The sequence below is a fragment of the Cottoperca gobio genome, chromosome 9 (genome assembly GCF_900634415.1).
Source record: "Cottoperca gobio chromosome 9, fCotGob3.1, whole genome shotgun sequence".
Taxonomy (NCBI): Eukaryota; Metazoa; Chordata; class Actinopteri; order Perciformes; family Bovichtidae; genus Cottoperca; species Cottoperca gobio.
The window spans coordinates 7,063,325-7,089,298 of NC_041363.1; the positions used below are offsets into that span (position 1 = coordinate 7,063,325).

Here is a 25,974-nt window from a genome sequence, read left to right on the forward strand (position 1 = left end):
GTGATGAGCCATTACAGGAAGCTGATTCGCATCACAGCTAAACTTGAAACGTAAAAAAGGAAATTTGCTTTCAATTTTCTGCACTGTTACTCCCTGTGTTTCCTTTTTTTAAATGAATTTGGTGCAACATGGGTTGGAACATAAAGTGAGGGTAAAAAGCTGAGAGAGTTCTATTAAAAGCATTCGGGGACACACACACAAGGGTCCCAGCCGTGATCCATGATGCTGGAATAAACAGAAATGGACACAGCCATACGTATGATATGAACCTTGACCTGCACAAGTGTGGTCTAAAGGAAGTGATCATCTTGTTTCTTTGGAATATTCCCTTTGTACTCATGATGCACTTTACTGCACAGTGTCAGTATTTGTTTTGAGGTACAAATTTCTCTGAAATTGTTCCTGCTTAGCTTCCACAATCTAATGTCAGAGTTTGGACAAAAATCTTTACTCTTCTGACAAATGGGTGCAATAATTAAGGTTTGAACCGCTCTGCCGTATCCCAAGAAAGTCAAGAGTGTATGCTCAGGTATGTGATGATTGGCTTTCCTTATGGGGGATGAGATCCAGATGTGTAGTGTCTGCTGCTGGAGTGAAAGAGGGCACTTCAGTTCTGTCTCACACACTCCAAAAGTACAATAATCAGCTACTCTAAAATAGTAGTGAATGCCAAAACAAGCCAGCAGATAGGAAGGAATCTGACATTACCTGTCTCTAACAATCGTGTGTGATTTGTTTTTCAAAAATAAACGATCAATCAGGAATTTGAATCCAGCTGTTTTGATTGGGATTTAATACACACAGACATCTCTACGTGACTACTTTGTTCTGTTTTCAGCTAGCTTAATGGAATATCTAATCAAAACTTGGACGCTGGTTGGAATGTCTGATTTTGTGGAGTAAATGGACATATTTCTCTTTTGTAATGCAATTCTGCATGTATGAACGACATTAGAAATCCAATTTCCATCAGGGGAGAGTAATGTTTGTATGCATTGTCTGGTATTTACTAGAGTCACCATCCTAGAGTTAATACATCTTAACAATTAGCTGTGACACCCAGTTGTGACAGACAAGAGACAATGGACAATTTATTGTTTGACATTAACTTGAGAACAAAAGAAGGATAATGAAAGGTCATTCTGAGATGAAAAGGGCCCTCCAAAAGAGAACAACCTGGAATTAAGGAAAGATAAAGGTCAGGCTGTGTCATTAATGGTAAAAGGTTTCATTTTCTTTAGTGCGCTCAGGAGTTTAAACTGTTTCGAGGTTACAATATTTGGGGACCGACTCCATCTTCAGGCAGACATTGTTGTTGTTGAAGTAAAAAGGCAGAAAATAAATCATTGTTTTCATTCTAGTAATTTAAAAATGACTGTAAAAGAAGTGAAAACAATACCAATTTCACATCCCTTACTTTGATCTCTTGAGAATGAAAAACATGTTATTTTGTGTTGAATCATTTAAAGGATCATTTTATGAATGAAGAAGAAACATCTGCAGTTGAAGTGTTTTCTGGTCTATTCTTAAAGGGATACTCCACACAAAACACTTAGACTCTCCTTTGATGTGTATCTAGTCATTTTTACAAAACAAGGAGTGTGTGGAACATACTGAGGATAGGGATGGACCAAGGACAAGTGGATTATGACACGAGTGATTCCACATGTGTGTTTTGATACTTTTCTTGGAATCCAAGCAGCCTGCTGGTTTCCATTGATGAATCGTAACTCAAAGTCCACAAGCAAAAATATTTTCCTTTCAAGTCTACAGAGGGTTTTATACTAAGAAGATAGATTTTGGGTGGAGTATCACTTTAGTAAAAATATTATCAATATGATATATAATATCAAACTCAGTGAGACCTTTCAAAAAGTGACAGATCCGACTTCTCTGATGGTGTAACTGCAGCTTTACTCCGTTCACAGGCATTATTAGACACTGTTCTAATACTTGCTGGTATGCAAACATGATGCTTGCTTTTTTGACCCTAGCTTTATCTAAATCCAGACACCAAATTGTAACGATGTTTTTGTTCTCAGGGGACCCATGCAAAATGAGAACAAACTTTGTTTGCCTTTAGCTTTTGGGTCAGCAGAGATCTAGCATATTGTAGATGAACACAGAGGAAAAAAATGCATCAGAGCTTTGTCATTTATCACCGGAGCACTAACAACTCTGAAGCTCAAATAGCTTAATGGCTCTATTATTTTTTGCAAATGGTCACCACATGTTTAACAGTGTGGCTAAATTATTTCCAATGCATTAGCTGTGCTAGAAATGAACATCCTGTACTCTTTAAACAAATAATCATGCATATGTGCATGGTCGAAGAGAGAGAGGAGAGCATAATGTGAATAAACAGCAGTGTTTCTCGAACAGGTCAATTATGGATTAAGTATGTAAACCACTTACAGTAGAAATGTAAAACACATGCATTCGGCCGGTGAACACTTTAGGTTCCACAGGTAGTCAGGAATGTGGGAATGAATAAGGAAAGTGGCCGCTGTGTAATTTAACCTGTCGACCAAATTTTTTTAAAGATCCATAAAAGAGCTGGACAATTATTTTGTCAAGGTTTGTACAAAACACACACACAGACAAATACAACTATCCTATTGAGATAATGATAAAGATATCCAATGAATAATGGAAGTATTACACTTTAATCAAGCTTTATATAGTTGGTTAAAAGGTGGAAAATAAAAAATTAAATAAAAGCAGGTTCTGCATACATGTATTACGTGGTGAAACAGGGACCCCTGCAGGAGAAATCCTCACAGTCATAAAGATGTAGCTAACCAAGGCATTTCATCCATTTTAAAACTTACTCAGAAATTGTGTAACCTTGGAGTTGGCTCACTGCATTTTCACACGGGCTTGCAGATCTGTTAATTTTGTTTGCTACATTTTTTTATAACATATACTGGAAGACCAACAGAGTCTGTCTAAATTCTTGTGTCATGTGTCATTGTGGTCTTCATTGTGTGTTTGTTGTGTGATAAGACTCATTGAAACCAATTGGGATTCCTTTGACTAAAAACAAAGTCGTAGCTCATTCCAGTGGGGTTGCAATTAAAATGAAACATTCCAAACATACTGACGCTGTTGCAAAAAAAATAAGGATATCAGTAGGTTTGACTTGATATAGGCAAGAATTCAAGGACTTATTTAACCATTTCCTACCCTCTCCGCTTATCAAAGGAAAGAAAAAGATCAAATGAAAAAGAGAAAATGAAAATGAAAATGAAACAGAAATACAGAAGAGTGTAAGGTAGCTCACAAAAACAATGCCGTTTATAAAACAAATCTTCTTGGTACAGATTAAATGGCAACATTTTAATACAATTTTCAGCAAATCTCAGGACAGACAACAAAAGACAGACTGTGAATTGTCTGTTTATTTCATTTCCCAGACAGTCACAATGAGTTGTTATCAACTCTCATATCATATTTGACTCTGAACTGATGCTATAATAATTCACTGTAATCATCACTTTTATTTTTCACTTTCAGTATACAGTCATTCTCATTTCCATAAATGCAAATTCCTGATACATGTAGCATTCTCAAAAGTTTACATGGCAAAGCTGCAAGGCTTTTATTATTTATTATTATATATTTTTTGGTATACGTATATATATATATATATATACTTATATATACGTATATATACATAAATATATATATACACATATAAATATATATAAATACATAAATATATATACACATAAATATATATAAATACATAAATATATATACACATAAATATATATATATATATATATATATATATATATATATATAAATAAATGTATATATATATATATATATATATATATATATATATAAATAAATGTATATATATATATATATATATATATATATATAAATAAATGTATATATATATATATATATAAATAAATGTATATATATATATATATATATATATATATATATATAAATAAAAAATAAATATATACATGTCCCCACTACAAAAACCAAACGAGCCCCAAATATTGAAAAGTAACAACCTAACCAGCTCAGCGCTGGACGGATCATATATTTAATATTTATATATATTATATATATTAAAAATAAATTAGGTTAGGTTGTTACTTTTCAATATTTGGGGCTCGTTTGGTTTTTGTAGTGGGGACCAGAGGGATCTGCAAGGTACTAGCGTAGACTGAAAGGAAGTCGTTGTTCATCTGACCAATCACATCAAGAGAAGTCCAGCAGCAGAGTCCGCAGAGAGGACTATCCCCACTAGCATACTCTGTTTGTAGCTACGTTAGCTCTGTCATTAAGTTAGTTAACCAGCGTTCATACAGCCTGCTGGACGCACAAAAGCAGATAGGTCTGTCATTTTACTACGATAAAGACGAGTAGAGCAACAGGTGAACTAAATAATATTTCGGGTGGAAGATACAGGTGGAAATGTGTAATAAGCTGCATTGGACACTTAGGACCTACCTGGCTTCCAGCCTATCAACTGACAGCTGTCACCGCTCCTAGCTGCTTAGCTAGCTGGCTAGGTGAGCTAACGGCTAACAAGTGTTTTTTCGGGCTCATTGCCTGGCTAATTTAGCCAGTCAGTGCTGCTATCTGTTCAGAGAGGAACGCGGTGACTTCCGCATGAACGTAATATCTTATTATTTTCTCAAAAGTATTTGACTCCGCCTGGTATTCCAACCATGAGTTAGCCAAGGAGTGTCGGACCGCAGTGTTTAGAATATTTTGAGGTCCAGCTAGTTAGCTAGTATTTAGCTTGAAGCTACCATACCGCATTCATTCAATTATTGAAAAACTGCTTAACCGTTTACACCAGCACCTCAACGAACAGAGACTGCTTATCTCCAAACTCAATTGTTATTACGATACAAATACATTTTGGACTTGAACGTGCTTTGGATAACCTCGGAGGAAAAATGAAGAAATTTTTTGATTCTCGTCGGGAGCTGGTGAGCTCTGGGCCTGGCTCCGGAGTCGGTGGAGGAGGCGCTGGTTCCGGCGGCGGTGGTACCTTCATCGGACGGGTCTTCACCATTGGACGATATCAAGTAACCGTCGAGGAAATTGTCGCTGAAGGTGAACTATGTCGCTTTCTGTTGTGTGGATTATACCCATGTCACACAAACACGTCTAAATCACAATTTCACCTAAACCACATTGCTGTGGGCAGTCAAGTAAAATTAGTTTATATGAGTAGGCCTGTTTTTCTTGGGCTATGGCCTAGGTAGAGTACCAACGTAATGATACAATACTACCTTTATTATATGTTAATGATGGGAAAGGCAGTAGTCATTCTTAATGGCACTAGGTTATGACAGTTACTGTATCAACTATGAACACCATGCAGCTCTTATGATCATTTACTTCCCAGGTAGTTTTGCTCCAATCAGACTTTTTCTTTTGTGCCTGAGCTTACTTTTTGTGTAATGGTCACTAGCGTGGGGAAAAAAAAGATTTAAAGATGAACATTTTAATGTGGGAGAGGGTGTGTATACAATTGTCAGTTGTTCAGATTGTCTTTTTTTCTGCATTACTGCACTCTTTACCTTGGGGCTGGGAAGAACCATAAGTACAACTGGATTTTCTACTGTGTTGTAAAGGACCAAAGCCATGCTGAGTCATCTGTCTTGATATTTAAAGAGGGAGTGACACACAAATGTAGATTTCAGAAGTTTTGATGTACAATTTCTTGTTGGTTAGGAGAACGGATGTGCAGCCACATAAAACATGACCTCCTGACAAGGTGGGACTTTCATAACATACCTGGGCCCTGTTCTTATCTAGGTTGAAACAATGTTGATTAGCTGTAGGTTAATCCAAATCATCAACCTAAAGGGTGAATAATGTTGTCTTAACCAGAACATGGTTAAACAGGCTACTTGATAGGGCTAACAGGTTTCCCATGGTCATTTGTCTTTGCAATGAGAGTCTGCCATGCCCTGTAAGCTAAGAGAGCCTGTTACTAAATAATAGATGAAAGAAGACTGATTAATTCATCAGTACTATAGATGGGCCCTATCTGTTTGGCCACATCGTACCTTTTATGAATGGGTTAGACATGCAACCGCAGTCCTACCCCGCACTAAGATCCCAGTGGCAACCTTCAGTGGAATTTGTTCATTTCTGTGAGTGTGACTAAGTTTTCTTATCAGTTATGTGAAAACTTTGGCCTTGCTGCAGACATTTACTTTGAAAGCACCATTCAGATTGGTAATTGTTAGGCCTCATCAACAGGATTTAAGTTAGTTAATAGTTTCCCTAAAACCCACCCAAATTCCACCTAGTGTCATGCCTATTTATTCAGATGGTTTTGGTTGTAGTCTCGGCTATTCATTTCAAGTTAACTGGCTGCTCCATTTTGGAAATTGTGTCTACACCCTTTGTTGTTATTGTTGAACTCTCTTGCCTTAAGATGAATTAAAGACACTTCTCACAGTATAAGGACTAAGGTGACATACTGGCTTCATAGCTTCATAGTCCATGCTTATTTTGCCTCCAGTAGTTGAGAGTGCTGCTAGTATTTCTTGTTGTCATTGCAGTGTCATGTAACCTTGCAGCAAGCATGTTTGTAAACAGCATAGTAGTTGTTTGGACATGTGTAGTAGTCCTAAACTTAGATGGCAGTTCTGTAAATTCCATTACACTGATGACAAATTGTGAGCGAACACTTCAACACACTATAACCCTTTGCTGCCGCTTTTCATAGTAGTGCCTAAAGGTGTATTTTAAGTGTGTATGCAGCTAGAGTGGTATAATCCTGACAGTCAGTGACGTCAAAGAGGCAGTAGCTATTTGTAGCTCTACTTACAATTATTTGCTCACACTGTTTACTGAGATCGAAGACCACTGCTAAAAATGTTTCTTAAGAAGGCTGCTAATCCTTCTAATTTCTTACAGGCATTTCAGATTAGAACTGTGCAAGTCAGCAGGGGTTTAACTGTCTGAACTCTGACATACCACATACACGCACATGCACACAGGTACACATACACTTAAAGCCTGTGTTTCATGTGCTCACCATGACGTGTGCTTCCTGCTCTTTATTCTGATTCAAGATAGGGTCTCAATTAGTTTGATATTGTCCTCATTGAAACTCATGTTCTCAAGCACATTGTTTAGTTCTCTGTCTTAATAACACTAATTACTCAGGCAAGTGCTCTGACACTACCAAGTCTGTTTTGCACTTCATTGTGAAATTTCCAGTATTGAATTTATAGCTTATGACATATGTGAAAATTGTGATGTGTGTTATCATCCATGGTGACCCAGCTCCACCCTGACCGGGCGGCACACTGAACCACACTCATTATTTCATAGTAGTTTGAGAAGCATTGTGTGTAATGAACATTTAGGCAAGCCTGTTGGAAAAAAGAATAATTCAGTTTTGCTGACTCCCATTGTCTTTTTGTACTTCATTCATTTCTCTAATGATATGTCTCACAGTATTGTTGCCCAAGGCAGTCCTAATCAAACGTCACCCAGACCTGTCACATGGAGCTGCTATTGGCTTAGTGATGCCAGCTGGATGAGTCAGCCCAGTGCATGGCCTTAACTCAAGCTGTGAACAGAAGAGCTACAGTAACACTATAACCTGCTACAAAAAACTGCTACATGACATAACATGTCAACATAAAACAAAGAGAAATGTGCGGTTTATATCTAGAAGTTAGTGAAGACAATAGATTATCCCACAGTTCAGTGCAGTACAGGTGTTTTTGCCAGAAAAACACGAGATGTAAATGCTATCTCACTGTGACTCAGATATATTTCTTCATATCTGTTGAAAGAAATATGTTTTATTATCTGTGTGGTTGTTGGTGGTTTGAGTTGCTATGGATGGATGCAGCTGTCTCATGGTTTTCCCCCCTGTGTCAGCGTCACTGCGACCAAAGGTGGGATGATGAATTCTCTCACTTCCTGTGTCCTCCGTCAGTTGTGTCTGCTTCTTGCATCATTCCCTTCAGTGCAACCGCTGACTCACACAGTGCTGTGTTTCCCTTTTTAAGAACAACTTTCCTGACCGCAGCACTAATATGATGACATAAAATGCATATATTCATTTAGCCTTATTAGCTGCCAGGATTAAAACATGTCAGGGTTAAAGCACAGCTGAGGGTAGTTTCATTAAACACACTCTCAGGAAAGATGCATCTCATGTTGCTGTTAGAATCCCTGTAATTGACATACAATACTTGTACAGGAGTGTTATTGTTCACACTGGTGGAGAAATACAGATTATCAGCAACTGACGGTGACCGTAATGGAAAATGAAAATAACCAGTTTCACTTCACATCTTCTATATTTAAAAATAATGTCACCATGTATGGCGTTGTGGCTCCTATAGCTAAAAGATGCCGTGGAGCTGGATATTTTGATGGTAATTCTGGGTTGCAGTGTATTTAGTTGGTGTGTTACTTTAGAAATGTGTTTGTGTTCATTCAATATTCTACTTTTTCTATCTCTCCACTCATTTGCAGGAGGTTTTGCCATAGTTTTTTTGGTGCGGACTCATCAAGCTGTACGTTGTGCACTAAAAAGGATGTATGTCAACAATGAGCATGATCTGCAAGTCTGCCAACTCGAGATACAGATCATGGTGAGTAAGACGGTAACTGACTGCTGAGTGCAGCAAACTACATTTTTCCCTTTTTCACTACTTGGAGATGGTCATATAAAAGCGGATTAAGTTATTGTGCATTAATGTTAACCATTGTAACATAACCTATGACACACGAACAAACAAAGTTGACATTGAAATACTTGCTTTGCTTTTCTAAAATGTGTGGTCTGAATGCGACTAACCATGAATGCTTCAATTCCTATATACTTTAAGTTCAAACACTGAAAATCATCTGAAAATACTCTTTGACCCAGGAATAGTGATGTAACGGAAGGAAGCTCAAGGGTTGGATTGTAATTAATGCAATCTAAGCTCCCTTGCCTGTCCATTTCCTAACTGGAGTCCTGACTAAGTGAAACTAACTAGTTCTGCAGCCACACCCTGGGTGGCGTGACTATCGCTGGATGGTTATCATCATTAACTTTGGCAGTCAGCATCTGTTTACTGTTACAAATAGGCTGAATAGTTACAAACATGGATGTATTTTGTAATTTGCTAACCCAAATGTATTAGTTCTGTAAAATCTATAAAAACTCAGTATCCTCATTGTTTTTCATTGTTACTTTCTGTTTGTTTACACAGAGGGACCTAGTGGGCAACAAAAACATAGTTGGTTTCCTGGACTCCAGCATAACTGCAGTTGGAGCTGGCGATGTGTGGGAAGTCCTAATCTTAATGGACTTCTGTAGAGGTGAATGGGCCCACCCCCCATGCCTTTCTGTCTCTATTGAATTCAAAGCTCCATTACCCTCGACTCCTCACAGCATCCTGTTCTGGTCGAAGGCAAATATTCAACCGACAGCTGTCGTGGTCAATAGAACTTCTGTGTCAGTCAATACACAGCTGAGTGGTGGTGTTATTTATAGAAAGTTCAAATATTAACATCACTATGTGGCTTGTGAAGCCATGATTGTAGCATAAGATAGATACGATTTAAATACACTTTTTATACAAGTACCAATGGTAATGCAGTGTTAAAGTAACCAATTACAGTAATAAAACAATATATATATATTTTTTTTTAATCAAATGTATTGCACTGTTGAAAGCAAAGCAGATGTTTCAGAGAATGTGTTGTACATTGTTGCCCCGCGGGCTGTGTCACAGCTTGCCTGAAACAAAACTGTGAAATAATTTGGCTGATATGATTAACAATTATATAAATATAAGTTTTTGCATTTATTGTAGCTATAGATCTCATACCAGCCCTTGTTATAACCATAAAAAGGAAGTTACTGTATTTCTCTCTGATTCAAATTAACCTAACATTTTAACAAAGTAGTAACTTTTAATATAAAGTATTTCATAAAAGTTATACCTTATACCGTTCTCTCGGTATCAGCTGACATTTAGAGACTCTTAGTTGACTGTATTTGTTTTATGCAGGTGGGCAGGTGGTTAACCTAATGAACCAGCGATTACAGACGGGTTTCACTGAAGCCGAGGTGTTACAGATCTTTTGTGACACGTGCGAGGCGGTTGCTCGTCTCCACCAGTGCAATACCCCAATCGTCCATCGAGATCTCAAGGCAAGTCTAATTAAATTCCCAATATATTTGTCACGGCATAAGGCTAGCTAATTGATGGCCACACTAATTATTAAAGTAATTTAGTGTGACATGGTTGTTGTTTACCTCATGTACTATCAGTTCTGACAGGTCTCATCTTGTCTTCCTCATGTAGGTGGAAAATATTCTTCTGCACGACCGCGGACACTACGTGCTCTGTGATTTTGGAAGTGCCACCAACCGCTTCCAAAACCCTCAGACAGAGGGGGTGCCAGTGGTGGACGAGGAAATCAAAAAGTGAGTTTTCTGGACACTTTACACCTCCGACCCTTTCTCTTATTAAAATTCAGAAGCTCATTGGTCTGTTCTTAAAACCAGGTACACTACTCTGTCATACCGCGCTCCAGAGATGGTCAATCTCTATGGTGGAATGATTATCACAACAAAGGCAGACATTTGGGTGAGAAGGACTGTGTTTGTTACCACTATGCCACATTATGATGACTGTATGATCACGTTACTTCACCATGACAGTGACGTATGACATTACATTTACATGAAGTGTGTTGATTCCCTCGTCTGTATAGGCCATGGGTTGTCTACTCTATAAGCTGTGCTACTTCACACTTCCTTTTGGTGAGAGCCAAGTGGCTATCTGTGATGGAAATTTCACTATCCCAGACAACTCTCGCTATTCCCAGGACATGCACTGTCTCATCAGTGAGTAACCTTGTTCCTCAGAATATACACACTGCCCTACTTGCAGCATGTGCATCTTGTATATGTGCAATCACTCTGTTTGAATGTGCATTTTAATGCGTCTGACGCAAAATTAACATCCTTTGTTCGTTGATTTCTCAGGATACATGCTGGAACCTGACCCAGATACGAGACCAGACGTCTACCAAATATCCTACATTGCCTTTAAACTGGCACGACGAGAGTGTCCAGTCCCAAATGTACATGTAAGTCACCATGGCAAGAGGAATGCCAGGAATTTGAGATGAGAATATGCTGTAGGGTTAGTGTTAAATATTAAGTTAGATCAGCTCTTCTAATAATTATATAATGTATGTTATGTACAGTGGTTGCAGTGTCCTTGTTGCTTTCTAAGGAAAGTATTCTAGGACATAATGATATTGAAGGGAAGTTATGCTTTCTAGCTGCCCTCCATTCATCATGCCCTTGCGTAATGTATTTACAAAGTAGCTCAGCAATTGGTCAGTCACATTTCTGAACTCGCACCTGAAGTGTTATTAAAGTGGGCAGTTAATGTGCATTCATGGAAGCTACAAATCAATACTGGAGTGTAGCTGTGACACTTGTTGATGTTTTCTTAATACCTCAGTGATGTGACCCATTCAAGAAATGTAATTATCCTTGATCAAATAAAAATTGCAAATCCTCTTGCTGTTGTAGAATTCACCTATTCCTGCAAAACTTCCCGAGCCTGTCAGAGCCAGTGACGCAGTGGCCAAAAAGAGTCAATCCAAAGCCAGGTGAGTGAAAAACAAAGCATTTGAGTGTTATCGTTGTTAGAAACTACTTTACTAGACAATTTTCTCTTTTCCTTACATCAGGCTCACAGACCCAACTCCTACCATGGAAACCTCAATTGCACCTCGCCAACGACCTAAGGCTGGCCAGGCTCAACCCCAGCCGATATCAGGCATCCTTCCCATCCAGCCAGCTCTCACCCCACGCAAGAGACCCAATGTGGCTGCTGGAGGACCCCAGGCCATAGGTATAAGTAGCTCTGTGATACCTCAGTCTGTATGGGTTTAGACCTTTTCTACTAGGGAATGTTAAGCGTTTGTGTACTTGACCATTGGATGACAACAAGAACCTGTACAAATAACACATTTGCACAGATTATTAAGGTCACCAGATATGTGGTTTCATTTTTTTAAAGATAATCTTGATGTGATAAATGACAGGTCTATGTTTTCCCAATCTTCTTATTTTTCTCCCCTCCAGGTGTTGGTATCAATGTCCCAACTCCAGCTGCAGCCGCTGTTCAAGCTGCTGCACCGCAGCCAGCTCAGACAGCCAACATGCTGTCACAGCCTACACCACAGCATCAGCAGCTCCTCATGAAGCAACAGCAAGCCACACCATTCTTAAGCCCACAGAGCAACCAGCAGGTAGGCATCCTGGCAGAACAAGAATGTAAAACTTATTGGCCACATTGAGTGTGTTCAAAACTCACATAGGGATACTGACGGATGGCGTGTGACACAATTTCAGCCAAAAATTCAGACCAAAATAGTTCTCTGAAAAATGTTTGTAACTAACGTGCTAAAAAATGCTTTTTAATTCAGAGAATATTCCTGCTTCCCGTAGCACAGCCATGCTTGATTTTCCACGACGTCTCTGAAAACATTAGACCAATAACTAATTAAAAAGCGATTTAATTTGTGCCCAATATTTACAGGTAGAGTACATAAGTCCTTCTTGTTCTAGAAATGTTGTTGTGGTTGAAAAGGCGTGTATGTTGACCTGTATAATGGAACGGAGGGTACTAACAGAGGGTACTTGGCAACACTTACTACCAATATATTTATTTTATTAGCTGTGATGGACCACGTTACAGGCACAGTTTGGATTATCATCTTTGTTCAGCTACTTCTGCTTCAAGTCACAATATCACTATCCATGCAATAACACGCACAATGTGATGCCACACACAGATTGCTGTATTGAACAACCATAATCTTAAACATACAAACACATGCTGAAAGCCTGCATGTTTGCTTGACCAAGGTGTCTGTTTACCTTGTGGTTTAGACCGTACAATTCAGCTACTATGATTTATTTTTGAAATTGTGTTCTTCTTAAAGATGTCAGTATACTTAAAATATTACATACAATAATATAAATCATGACAGACTGGGCCTTCCTCATGCTCGGCTGTGTGGTATTCCTATGTAGCGTCAACTGATACAGACCCTCCAGCAGCAACAACAAACATCGTCTCAGGCGTTTACCCTGCTGCAGTCCAAAGATAAGCCTGTTCCTCCAGTTATTGCCCTTCAACTGCACCACCGGCAGCATTTAGCTCCTGTCCATGAAACGGCAGCTTCTCATCTGACCCCCATCCCTGAGTCTGCAGTCGCTGGTCCTGCAGCTGACCCAGAGGTTGTGGTAACATCGTACTCCTGTTGCCGTCTGCTGCTCTCTTGAGCCGAGGAGATGATTACCAGCTTGTTTCTAACCAATCACTTCCTAATATTGTACTTTTCCTCTTCTGGGGCACCGGGAAGGCAGGGATGATCTCACACAGAATATATTAAATATGACAATGTGAATGCCATGTAGCTAGAAATGCTTCCTTTAAGGCCATCTTAGAAATACATCATTGCTGCAGTTAGAGAATGTATAAATCACATGAACTATCAAATGTAACTAATATTTTCATAGTTTGTTGAACCTACTCTGTGTTTTGTCAGTTAACTCTACTCATGAGATCTGTGTCTACAATCTCTGTACTGGGAATTCTTTCCTCACTTTTCTATCTCTTTGTTGTGGTTTTCAAGGAATCTATAATCAGTCTTTTCTTTTCCAGTGGATCTTGCTTGCCTGATCTTTGTATGCTTGTGGCTCTGATTTGTTTGTTTTTCCTTGTGAGCTAAACAGAAATTATCTCTGTTGGCATCAAGAACATTTTCATCTCATATTTCCCCCTCTGTATCTATTTCTTCTCCTCATAGATGGCTGGCCGAGTGATTCACAAAGTCGGCTCACTGACGCCCCCCTCGTCGCCAAAGATGGCCCCTAAGAGCGGCCACAGACGCATATTGAGCGATGTCACTCACAGTGCCGTGTTTGGGGTCCCAGTCAGCAAGTCCACCCTGCTACTCCAGGCAGCCGCAGCTGAGGCTAGCCTCAACAAGTCCAAGTGAGCAGAATTAACTCCCTTCAGAGATCTGAGGATGAACTGTCCTTTCATGGCACTGAGTGAGCTGAGGAGGGCAATAGACAGTCCATTCATATGACAGAACCTCGAAAGAGGATAAACAACCCTTTTACAACCCAGAGAATCCATCTTAAGAAGAATCACTCAATTCAGTCTTTAAATAACTCCGATCGCTCACTTGTATTTGCATACATCAGTAGGCCAATGTCCACAGACATGATCAGATTACACTGTACACTCTTACCCGTGTTTACGTCTTCACCTCTGTGTATTGCAGATCAGCCAGCACTACTCCTTCTGGCTCCCCCTGCTCGTCCCAGCAGAGTGTGTATCATCCAGGTGATGGTGACGCCCAATTGGCCCTTACTGCACCCAACATTCAGCCCAGCTGGAACCCCTTTGGGGATGATAACTTCTCCAAGCTAACAGCAGAGGAGCTGCTTAACAAAGACTTTGCGAAGCTAGCTGAGAGTAAGTGCAACTTGTCCACTGCATACTTACACCTACAGCATTGGTAAATAGTTGTGTGATCTAAAAATGATTTGCTTGTGCACAGCTGCTGCACCAGGAGAGAAGGTCACAGGCTCCAGTGAAAATCTCATTCCAGGGATCAATGCTTTTCCAGGTAAGTCTTTGCCTAATTCTTTTCAGTATGCTGGCTAACTCTGTCATCAAGTGGACATTTCTCTCAATATTTACATACAACAATTCCATATTGACGGAGGTGGAATTTAACCATTTTTCTGGATTATGACCTCTTTATGTGTTGCTGTCAATAAAAAGAGCATATTTCTTCTCCATCTCCTTGTCCTACCCACTCTCTTCCTCTGTTGCTCATGCTCTCATGTTCCTTCATTTGTTCTTCTCCATCTTTATTCACTGTGCAATGTTAAGCTGAAAGATCTGCAGACATCATGAGTGCAGGTTCAGCGTTGTTGACTGTCCCGGACCCTTTTAATACCCTCTCCCTCTCTGACACCACAGGTAATTGACACAGAACAAGCCATGTCTTTCGAGTTTCTCAGGCCTTAGACTCTTAAACAAATATATTCTTAGAGCTTATGAGTCACTTTTCTTATTTACTGAAGTAGTTTCCTGGATATCACACTTCACAGAGGTTAGTTTATGAGCGCTAGTTGTGTGGTTTGGATTTGTACACAGTCCTATCTTGTTGACATAGCAGGCAGCCTCACAGTGGCTCCTTGTCAGCTTCCATGAATAGAGAGCGTAGCTACAGCTAAATCGCATCTCATTTGCAGATCTGTGCTTTGGCTGTTGCCTGGTAACGCGAAGGACAAATTCACCTTTGTTAATTGGATTGCCTTACTGCTGGAGGAGCCTGCTTAGCCACTTAGAACAAGAGAAAGTTGAGCAAGCTTTCTTGTTAAAAGGATGACCAAGCTTCTATGCTCTCCTCCGTTTAGCCTTTAGCCCTTTCGGAGGTGCATTCTTCTTATCTGTGTAACCTCCTTTTTTTGTAGTGTAGATGTTTAGGGCCAGAAGAGAGGATACAAATGTTGAAGCTATTACATAATCAGGGTGCGGCTAATCTTCTCTACCCAGCCTAAGCTGGATGCACACAAACAAACAAGAGAGCCGTATCGGAGCAGCTGCACAACATTTTTAACATTAACTATGTTTTCTATTGACTTTACTGACTTTAACTGGAATTAGCTTTTTGACATTTAGGATTTGTAAAAAGGTTTTCATCAGTGTTGGCCTCTTTCCAATAGTGAAGGGGGCAAAAGGTCACATCTGCTGTGCCATTTTCTGAGCCAACACATTCCTTGACCCCCCCTACCCCCCACCCCATTTTGCCCCATAGCAGTTTTCTGTAAGTATAAACTGCAGTGAAAAGTCAGCAATTCTCGTCGTCTCGTGCATGGACTGTATTTCAGTTTAGTTGAATCAGTTATTGTTTATAATAATCAGGTGCATCATTTCCTCTGCTAATGTGTCAGCACTGGTCCAACAATGAATGGAGATGGTTGGCATGTGTGGACAGTGACAGTGCATTGGGGCAATCTAAAATCGCTGTGAAGAAACTCACTGATTGCTGTGGCTTGTTTTGTATAATTACATGTTTGGTGTTGTTTGTACTTCAGGAGCGTGAACTATTCTCAACTGTTTTTCTGCAGTAATTGTTTTTTTGCACCATAATTCTCCTGGAAAAGGAGATTTTTGCCATTTGCCTGGGATTTCACACTACTTACTGGTCTTGAAGTGTATGGCTGTGGTTGGCAGAACTAAATAAACTAACAAATAATACAATCATTTTGTCGTTGCATTATGGTTTTCATGCTAGCAGCCTGGTTTGCAAGTCATGTATATGTACAATTATCTTCAAATGTTCACCTGATGGTCTTCATGCAGTCATCATCCTAACATGTTTTGTTTTTTTGTGCCTCAAACTATTTTGTCCCTAACAATGTAGGCATCTTGATGTTTGCGATATTATAAATATTAGTAAACTGTTATTATCTTCATTGAGTTTGTCAATATGTAATACTTCCCCACATTGCTAGAGTTTCAAATCTCTTTAGTTTTTCTGCTCCTTTTTTATTTGTATGCAAAATCGTTCCTCATCGCCTTATTCTCTCTCTTGCCATCTGTCCTCTCCATTATCTCTCTGCCTTTTCTCTCTGGCTTGCTCACAGAGAAGCTGATTGAGGGACTAAAGTCTCCTGAAACTTCTCTGCTGCTCCCCGACCTCTTAACCCTGGTCAACCCCTTCAATAGTTCTGCAGAGAACTCCGCAAATGGTACCAGCTCCGTTTTTGTCCTCTACCTTGCTCTGCATGAGTCTTCCATTGCATTCCTTCTCCTCTTTCACTCACATAGTCATAAAGGAAAAGACCCACTTGAGAAATTAGAAGAGACGGTCTTAATCAATTGTATTCCTATTAAGGCTATCGTATCTCTTACATTACTAATAATGTCTGTGTTCAACTGTCTTTTCCACTTGATGTCTCCATGTAGTGAAATCAGAGGTGTGTGTGGATTCACTGATTCCTGGTTTGGAAGCCCCCCAGGCCCAGCGACACTCAGGCCAGCCGGAGCTCAACCCTGCCAGCATGCCAGGTTAGCGTCATGGACCACAGAACAAGAAATCTTAACATCCTTCTTTGCAGCATTCTCACAAAGAAGTAATTAGTTCCAGTCGTGGTCATGATCCTCTTGTCACTTGTTGATATCATCACAACCCCAAGGGTTTTATTGACCTTGTTAGTTTTTTACAGCTGCAGTCACTTTGTTTTTTTTCCACACAAACTAATTTATCATTGACAATCCTCTTTGTGCCAGATCACGCTGCCCTGACAAAAACACTGCAACAGCAAATCATTTTGGCCTGTGGCTCTTTGGAAACGGCAGCACGGCACTTCAGTGACCGGAGCAGTTGCTTTATCTCGGTTTTGTAGGGTGTGAAGCGGTTTAATCCAATGAGAACATTCAACAGATTTTTTTATTATCAATGCTAATCTTGCCTAAGATCCACCCACAGTCTACATTCTGTTGTAATGATTATTATTAGCTGTGACAAACCAGAGCTGCTGCCAAGTGTAGCTCCTGTGCCTGCAGCATATTCTTTATGGGACTTCCACCAGGTCTTTCCTTTTGATGCTGATGATTATATACTTTCCCAGATAAAACAATGTACTGGCTTACTAACAAAATGCATTTTCCTCGGGTATTTAAGCTAACAATCTTATTTCTACTGTGACCCCGTGTCCTTCTGGCTTTGCTTCGTCCTATCTCAGACTCTCTCACTGGGGAGGACTCTCTGCTGGGTTGCGATCTGTTATCTCTTACTTCTCCTCATGGAAACCAGTCTGGTTCTGCTCTCCCATCCTCCTCCTCCTGCTCCTCTGCTCCTCCTGGCTGCGGCTCTGGATCCTGTCTGGAGGAGCTGCCGCCTGGCCAAACAGCTTCTGGTAAGACCGCCTCTTTGCAGCACCCCTCAGCTAGCCTTATGTCTGCTGGCCGTATTGGCCCGTGAAACCATCACAGACTACAGATCCTTTCAAAAACAGGAGAGCCTGTTCAAATGAGATATGGAAAACGGAATTATGCACATTTAAATGACAGCTTCACAGACCCTTGACTCATTTGTAGAAGAGCCAAAAGCCACCTAAAATGCATGGCTTCTAAATACTGTGACTGCCGTGGCTCCATCTATTTTTAATCTACTTGCATCCTCCTTTCTTTTTTGCTCTTTCCTTTGGCTGAGTTAACTTCTTTCCCCCCCTCCATCATTCCTTCACTTCCTCTTCCTTCACCGCAGACTCTGCTTTCCTCATGTCGTGTGGGGAGAAGGGCAATGGCGACGAGTTTGACCCTATTCCTGTGCTCATCTCCAAAAACTCAAACCAAGGTAAGGTTAACAGAATCTCAAGATGAGCACTCACACCTGCTGAAGCCCAGGCTATGAGCCACACAGATGAATGCCTTAGCCCCTCATTCAGTTGCCTAGCTCATTCCTGTGACTGCTGGTGTAAAGTCTTGTATGGGTGTGCATGTCACAATGAGGCTATTTACCCCATCAAGCGCTCACATTAGTCCTCTCCTTTTATTTCTTATGATATACTGCCAGTGATTCTCCACCTTGCAGGTGTTTGGCTCTTTGTAGTTTATCTTGAAAGTCTCCTAATGTTAGAATGGCATTCCCTTACTCTCCCCCTGTAATGATGCAGCTGTGTAAAGATTACCCCAGCTCACTCTCTGCCTGTTTCTCTTTCTCTTTCTGCCCCCGTTCATGCATCTCTCTGCCATCATTTCCCCTTCATCTTCCTCAACTCCTCGCTCTTAATTTCTCCATACAATCTCTGGTAATATTACTTATTCTTTTGCTTGTTTTTCACAATCTCCCTCGGCTCTCCTTCCATGTCCATCTCTGTCTCTGTCTCTCTCTCTTTCTGGCACGTTCCAGGTGGTCACTCGCGCAGCAACAGTGGCAGTTCAGAGTCCAGCATCCCCAACTTGACCCGATCCCTTCTGCTGGTGGATCAGCTCATCGACCTCTAGAGGGGGTGGGAGAGGTCGAAGGGGCAGTGTGCAATCCCAACAAAGGGACGGGGGAGGGTGGGGGATAGAGATGGGGAAGCCGAGGCATGTAGCACCTTAAAAAGTGAAACAGAGGAACCATCATTGATTGGTTCAGTGGAACCTTTCTTTATGTGTCTCCTTGGCCTCAACTCCATCTCTAGTTGCCTGATAAGCTGGCTTCATATATCTCTGCTGGCCGCTGACATTCCCACGCTGGTTAAACATCTTTACATTAATGCCTGAGCATATCGTCTGCTTCTGTCCCAGCTACATCATGGTCTTCTCATGCTTTCCTCATACTGACATTAATCTCCCTCATTGAGTGCACTGCCATGGTGATAGACTTTCATCGTATGCACACGTTAAACTGCTTGATCACAGCTGCATTGTGTTCACTTTGTGTACTTGTTCAGGGTTGAAGCTTTATTTAAACAAACCACCTTTAGGCATGCTCATTTGTGTCAGGGGTCTGACTAAAGAGTGAAGAGTCAAAATGCTGTAGACCACCAGGATAATGTGATGCACTTTCCTGTGAAAGCTTTGAACTAACGTCAAACAACACACTTTTGATCAATTTAAAGACGCACCCAGAGTGAACCACTGAGAGCCGTTTGCACTGAACGAACCAGTTTGTAAACCAATGAAGACAAAAACAGTTCATATTTCTCAAACTGTTGTGGTTTACTGTTGTGCAAGGAGACTCATTTCAGTCTGCAGCATCGTAGGACGTCAAATCTGTTCACTTCTGTGCTACTATTCCAATATAAGTCAGTAATCTTGTCTTTAAGAGCTATTTATCTATGCTAACTTAGTAGATATATTCAGAACTGCAGCTTCAGCATGACTGTATAGTGTCACCTCTTTCTGGGTGTTAAGCAGGGTACTATTTCTCCTAAAACTACATCTGTGAATCTGTCCGTCTGAAACTGGTGAAGTCAGTGTTAACATTAATTGGCTCCATTGCCATGGCGGGAAACACTTAGTAATTAACTTCCGTTAAGGAATTTATAATGACACGCTTCTATATGTAGAGTCATGAACACCATCATATCTTTGACCCATTGTCGAGATAACAGCGGAAACTAAAGGGAATCAAATGATTTGACCTGTAGCCATGCCAAAGCTAAAGGAAAGATGTTATTATTATGTTATGTTTGCCATGTGTCAGTCTGCTCTCAGGTCAGTGAGGATGAGCAGATTTTTAGCAGCTGTTTCTGAGAGGGAGGTACAAAGAAGATTGAGTTATTTTGTGTAGGGACTGTGCTAACAAATTAACTTTACATGAACATCTCCCTCTCCAATTGACATTCTCTCTATCTTATTTATCTAAACTATTCCCACCACATACGATGAGGCTATTTGGACAACGTGATTCATTTCGTTGTCCAAATTCAAGAAATCCTTTTATGTACATAAATCACTGTTCATTATTGTCAGCACTGGTAAAAGTAGATTTTCTTTTTTAGTGTGTAAAATTTAAATGCTTTTCATTTATCATGGTATGAATAAATGTGACTATTATTGATGGCTCTTTAGAATGAATGTATGAACTGAGTACCATTATAAAATATGTAAAATTTATAAGGATATATGGATAAAAACAAATATTTGTGTATGAAGCTGTATTTAAGAGTGCAAAGATGTTGACCCTTTCCTGTCCCGCTGTCTTCTCTCCATTCATGTCAAGCATTCAGCTAGTGCTTTTGTTTTAGACTGTCACCATCGATACAAATGTGCTTATGACTTACCTGACTGGGTAGTGTTTTTATCTCTCCACTGCAGGCTGGTACTTTTAAGTTACTGTATATTACTGGGAGAGATTTTTATTTAACAAAAAAAAACAGAGCTAATGATGGAATTTACTTCCTGATACCTCTGAAACATTCCTTCCCCTCTTTTCTCTCTGTCATTTGGCTAATGATCATATGAAAGCTTAGTGTGACTTGAGAAAGTAGCTGTAAACATGTAAGTTGTATTACATCTGATCACAATCACTTTAGCATTATTACACTTTCATTTAGGCTTTTCTCGAGCCAAGGAAGGTCCATTGCATAGGCATACATCTCTTAGGGTCCAGATCCCCTTAGATATGTACATAGAAACAAAGAAACAGGACATTTCCCTGGTATGCCATTACTGGTATATATATTTGAGGTTGGGATATAAATAGTTTTCTCCTCCTCCCAGTATGTCATATTGTAGAGGTTAGTCATAGAACTACTGTAAGAATTGGCATGGGTAAATACAACTATGCTTTTTTTTTTTTCTTTCCATCGAATATTGTTCAGTTAAGTCATTTGCATTTTTGTGGCTAATCTATGCAATCCTACAATAACGCTTCACGTTTTTATCAGACACTACAGCGCTGTAGAGTTCTCGCCTTGGCCGTTGAGTTTGACTTGTGTTCATGTGTGAAACAAATGTACTTGTTGTGCCGGTTGGGTTGATATGGTGGCAGGTATAGAAATGACTTTGATTATATCGAAAATGTTTGACATGATTTGGCAGATGTCCATATGTCAAAGCAGGACCATTGTGGAGTGTGTACTTCTATTTTTATGAATTAAGGTTCAAGAAGAGAGACACTGAATAAAACTCATAAATGTGAATGTAAATTTAGTCTCTTTGGGTCACGTCATTTGATTTTTTACTCGGGGAAGAGCAAAGGAGCGAGCTGGCTTTATTGACAGTGAAAATTGATTCTTGCATTTTCATTGTTTTAATTAGCAGACAGATTGCAGATACTCTAACTTGATCGTACCCACTAAGGGCTTTTCTGCTCTACTTTCAGTATTGAACCATTAGTTAGTGTGTGCCTTGCATTAGGGAAATATGTTTGTGCCTCTTAAGAAAAGCATCATCAGACACTTGTCTCTCTGACAACTTGTGCAGCTGTCCTTTGCTCTGAGATTTAAAGGACTAGTTCAGTGTTTTCTTTCCTATTCCTCTTTCTTGACACCTTCTCATATCTTTGTTGTTCTAGGGTTCCTGGATGTTGGTAGACTTGTACTATCGTGATTTCAGGCCAGACACTGATAAATTGCCTTTGGTCACCAGATTGTGTTCCTTTTTGTTAGATTGTGCCATAGATAGACTGTAGAGCCTATGAGCTGTATTGTGAGGAATGAATGACTGTTATTCCACATGATTACATGAGCAGTCTGACTGTTGTGGTTGTCAGCTCTGACCCGTGAGATGATCTAAAGATTTACTTTGGCTCAAAAACATGTAGATAAGCGTATATTATGTGAAATGGGCTGTGGACAGTTTGAAACAGAAGAGTGATGAAGGAAGTTACCCAGGAAGTAAAACAAAACAAAAACTGGTGTTTTCCTTTTTAATGGCTGCAACTAACATCTTCCCAAGAGCTGCCAGCTAACTCTGCTGTCGACACTGCTGAGGTAAGACTGATCTGTCTCTGCTCATCTGTGCAAACCTGTCTGTCCCTAATTACCCCTGTGAAGCCTCTTAGTCCTTGTTTCCACATACCTATTGACTCCCTCTGAGCTCCCTCTACCTCCAATACAATCCATTTTAACTAAAAGCAAAGCTGCTGTCACAGTTTCCCCTAACACAATGCACTGCTTTTGAAGGTTGAGGGTACTGCAGCTGTGCTGAAACTAATTTGTGGAAACAAGGTTATTTGATTTTGTAATGGTAGAGCTGGCCAGTCTCGTCTGTCTTATGTGACTTGTTCAGAGTAGAATGTGTCTGTATTGTTGTAGTCTTGTGCTGGTTTCTCACTGTTGGGTCGTTCTTAGTGATTCTTCAGTGGTTACAGAATGTCCATCGGTCAGATAGTATAACATGAATGAGACTAAGGTTTGATGGTTATGTAGATAAATGAGCAGCTAATCCTCAGGTGGTAAAGCTTCTTGTTACTGATAATATTTATATTTTCTAATGTTTTTGTTCACCTCTGATATGATTGTTCTCTTTCTCTGCTCTCTAATACAGATGTTCAAGGGGAGAGTAATGGCTACTCTGTGCTTGATGAAGGACGGGAGACTGAACTTCAAGAAGGAGATTCTCAAGCAAACGAGAGCTGTGTGCACTCCAGCGACGAAGAAGATGATGATGATGATGATTATGAGGAGGAGGAGGAAGAAGAAGCCCATAAAGAAGAGCAGCAGGATGAGGGAGCCATTGAGAGTCATGCAGCAGCCCATGACTGCAGTGGCTCCAGACCTCTGCTGCTTGACTCTGAGGACGAAGAAGAACCAGGACCTCAGTTAGCCCTCCACTCATCGCCACACTCCAGCACAGTACCAACGCAACCATCGACTACCTTCCACCAACCTACTCCAAGCACCTTCGCTCAGAATCATTCCCAGCATGTACACGAGCCAGCACAAGGGGCAGATGCTGCTGCTGCAGATGTTTTCTTGAAAGCCCCCTTTCCAATCGTGCAAGAAGAATCAGCCGATGTGTTTGCCAACGCTCCGTTTCCACGCGCGCACACTGCAGCTCCGCAGCCGTTCGATGTGTTCTCTCAGGCTCCCTTCGGAAAAAGAAAGGAGGCTACAGTAGCTCATCCCTCATATGCTGTGACCCCTGATCAAGGTGTGTTGGGACAAGTTGTCCAACAACCATTCCGCCCACAAGCTCTGGCCAAATATTCCCGACACTTTGAGGGACCTGTGCCCCAGCAGCCAGTAGCAGCTCATCGAGTAGTGTCTAACGTGAGCAGGCAAGCCGCTGTGGCATCGGTCCCTGTCGGACCTCTTCACTTGTGGACCTCTGAAGTGAGCGCCGTAGACCCTTTCGTCTCTGCACCCTTTCACCTCAAGGCCACGCAAGAAAAGCCCTGAGCGCACACTCAGAGGGCAGGGCAGTGGGTATCTGCACTCATCACTGAATTATGCAAACTATACCAGGCATACTGCATGCTGTCACCAGCACTGCAGCTGGACTGCAGGCCTGCATGGATCTCATTCTTAACTGGCTCCAATTAGTGATAGTGCAAGGTCATCTTTACACTTGAATGCTCCGTTAGAGTGAGAAAACTGACATCGTCACCTGACTCCCAGTCACTTTTTATTTTTCCTGTCGCATCCTTTTATCTCTTGAATTGTCCTTAATGCTTTCGGTACGTACATCTACACAAAGAAAATATAGTGGTCAAGCATTTGATTGTTTTCTTGCCTACCTCAGTTGCTTTTTGTGTCGACGCTAAAAACACAACACAGCGAGGGAGTTTCGTAAATTGTCTGCATCTTGGGCAGTTTAATTTCCTGTATATTTGAGCTTTACTGTGAAACTATGATCTTATAACACCTCATTCCTCCAGTGTATTAGTTCTCAGAGGTGTGTGTGATGTAGCTTGAATCTAAAGATCATAACTTCACAGAAGCTTGAAAGAGGAAAAGACACTGATGGAATTTATCTGTCATTATATCAAACAAGAAATGGGTTAACAACCTGACAATTATGCCCTCAAGTCAATAGTTTTGGGCCCTTTGGTCTTTATGTTTGACAGTTTATGAGGCAGGTTCTGGATAATGATGCATAGACATTTCAAGGATAACATGTGTTGATATGAAATGTAACTTTTGTTTAATTCCAAAATGTTGTCATTATGTTTGTGGTCATTGTCCTGTCTAATGAAAATGGAATATCAGTGTGTATTCCATGTAAGTTAACGTGTTTAAATGTTAGGCTATGAAAATACACAATAGTAGTTTCTATGTTAGATAATTGTAGAAGAATCACTTTTCTTTGTTTCTACTTACTTTACCGGGTGATATCTCTGAAGCCTTACACTCTTACAGTACGTCCTTCCGACCACATCAAACGGCATAAATCACTTTAGCCTTTTGTACCCTCCTTTAAAAAAAACTGCTGCATTTACATCATTTTATTGCACTTGCATTCAGCACCAAATACTCTGTGTACAATCATGTACAACTTTCTTTTGCTGTCTGCGGTATGCTAATTCACCAAGATTGTCATTCAACTCTGCAATGCATCTTTATCATAGGCCTCTATAACTCCAACTGTGTACTAACCGTGACTCACTTATCAACAACTAAAGTGAAAACTTTAACTAGAAAAATTAATAAAAATGCTTTCCTGCAGTCACACACATATCTACGGCACTTATGCTTCGCAGTTCCAGTCAGGGATTGTAATGGTAGTATCTTTTAAGGGAGATCTTGAATGGTGACTGATTGATGACATTCCTTTTGAATTTATTTCCATTGCCATTTGGGAATATTTTATTGTCTTTGTGCTCTGTAAAATCATGGAACACTTTTTTGGTTCCCACCATGGCACTTTTAAGAAAGGGGATCCAACCTGTTTCAGCCCAAAGTTAATTTCATGTATTCCTTCTGTTGCAATGTAAAGATCTTGTTTTCTTTTCTTTTTGACGTGTATAATCTTTTTTTTTTTTTATATATATATATAAATGCTCACTTTTCTCACCCAACTTGTATACATGAAGGTTGCACATAGTATCTGACACAGTCAGGGTTCTCTAAGAATGTGTTTTGATTGTAACACAGCTGTAAAATGTATTTCAATCAGTGTTGTATAGGAACAACTGATACTGTTGGACAAAAAAAGCACTCGAAATACTTGTTATGCTGCACAGCCTGCCTTTGAAAACTATGTTGTAAGTCATAAAAAAAAAACTATTAAATGAATGTAAATCCAGTTTTTGGAGTCATTTTATCAGCTTTAAAAAATAGTTGTGAATGTATCTAAGGACATGTACTCAAGTTTTTGGCACTTTCAATCTGAGAATGTCTTTTTTATGCAAACTTTTACACATATGTTACATTTCAGTGTGAAAAATGTTACTTTTTTACTCCACTATATTTACCATGATTTGCAGGTTTTTACATACAAAGCTTCACCTTGACCAACT

General features: G+C 40.1%; 1 protein-coding gene across 9 annotated transcripts; it reads left to right on the forward strand.

The window, feature by feature from the left end:
- The first annotated feature begins 4,200 nt into the window (after positions 1-4,200).
- On the forward strand, positions 4,201-25,761 carry LOC115013142 (AP2-associated protein kinase 1-like). 9 transcript variants are annotated; one of them, XM_029439160.1, is made up of 22 exons: positions 4,201-5,091; positions 8,494-8,612; positions 9,219-9,327; positions 10,023-10,165; positions 10,320-10,441; positions 10,523-10,604; positions 10,732-10,864; positions 11,006-11,109; positions 11,564-11,643; positions 11,725-11,888; positions 12,122-12,288; positions 13,076-13,282; positions 13,855-14,042; positions 14,338-14,531; positions 14,617-14,685; positions 14,955-15,044; positions 16,718-16,822; positions 17,040-17,141; positions 17,819-17,992; positions 18,343-18,432; positions 18,988-19,087; positions 23,061-23,200. In XM_029439160.1, the coding sequence occupies exons 1-21, from the start codon at positions 4,932-4,934 to the stop codon at positions 19,080-19,082; spliced, it is 2,697 nt and encodes an 898-aa protein (XP_029295020.1). In that variant the 5' UTR covers positions 4,201-4,931; the 3' UTR covers positions 19,083-19,087; positions 23,061-23,200. The 9 variants fall into 9 exon arrangements, with proteins under 9 accessions (XP_029295020.1, XP_029295011.1, XP_029295013.1 ...); XM_029439151.1 differs by lacking the exon at positions 18,988-19,087 and having other exon boundaries at positions 4,204-5,091; positions 23,061-25,761; XM_029439153.1 differs by lacking the exons at positions 18,343-18,432; positions 18,988-19,087 and having other exon boundaries at positions 4,204-5,091; positions 23,061-25,761.
- Positions 25,762-25,974: the final 213 nt, after the last annotated feature.

What these genes read in the sequence shown, in the direction of transcription:
- LOC115013142 (XM_029439151.1), top strand. Translation starts at nt 4,932, where the DNA reads ATGAAGAAATTTTTTGATTCTCGTCGGGAGCTGGTGAGCTCTGGGCCT. An exon ending in TCGTCCATCGAGATCTCAAG is followed by an intron (nt 10,166 to 10,319) that starts GCAAGTCTAATT and finishes TTCCTCATGTAG; the next exon opens with GTGGAAAATATTCTTCTGCA. An exon ending in TGGAGGACCCCAGGCCATAG is followed by an intron (nt 11,889 to 12,121) that starts GTATAAGTAGCT and finishes TCTCCCCTCCAG; the next exon opens with GTGTTGGTATCAATGTCCCA.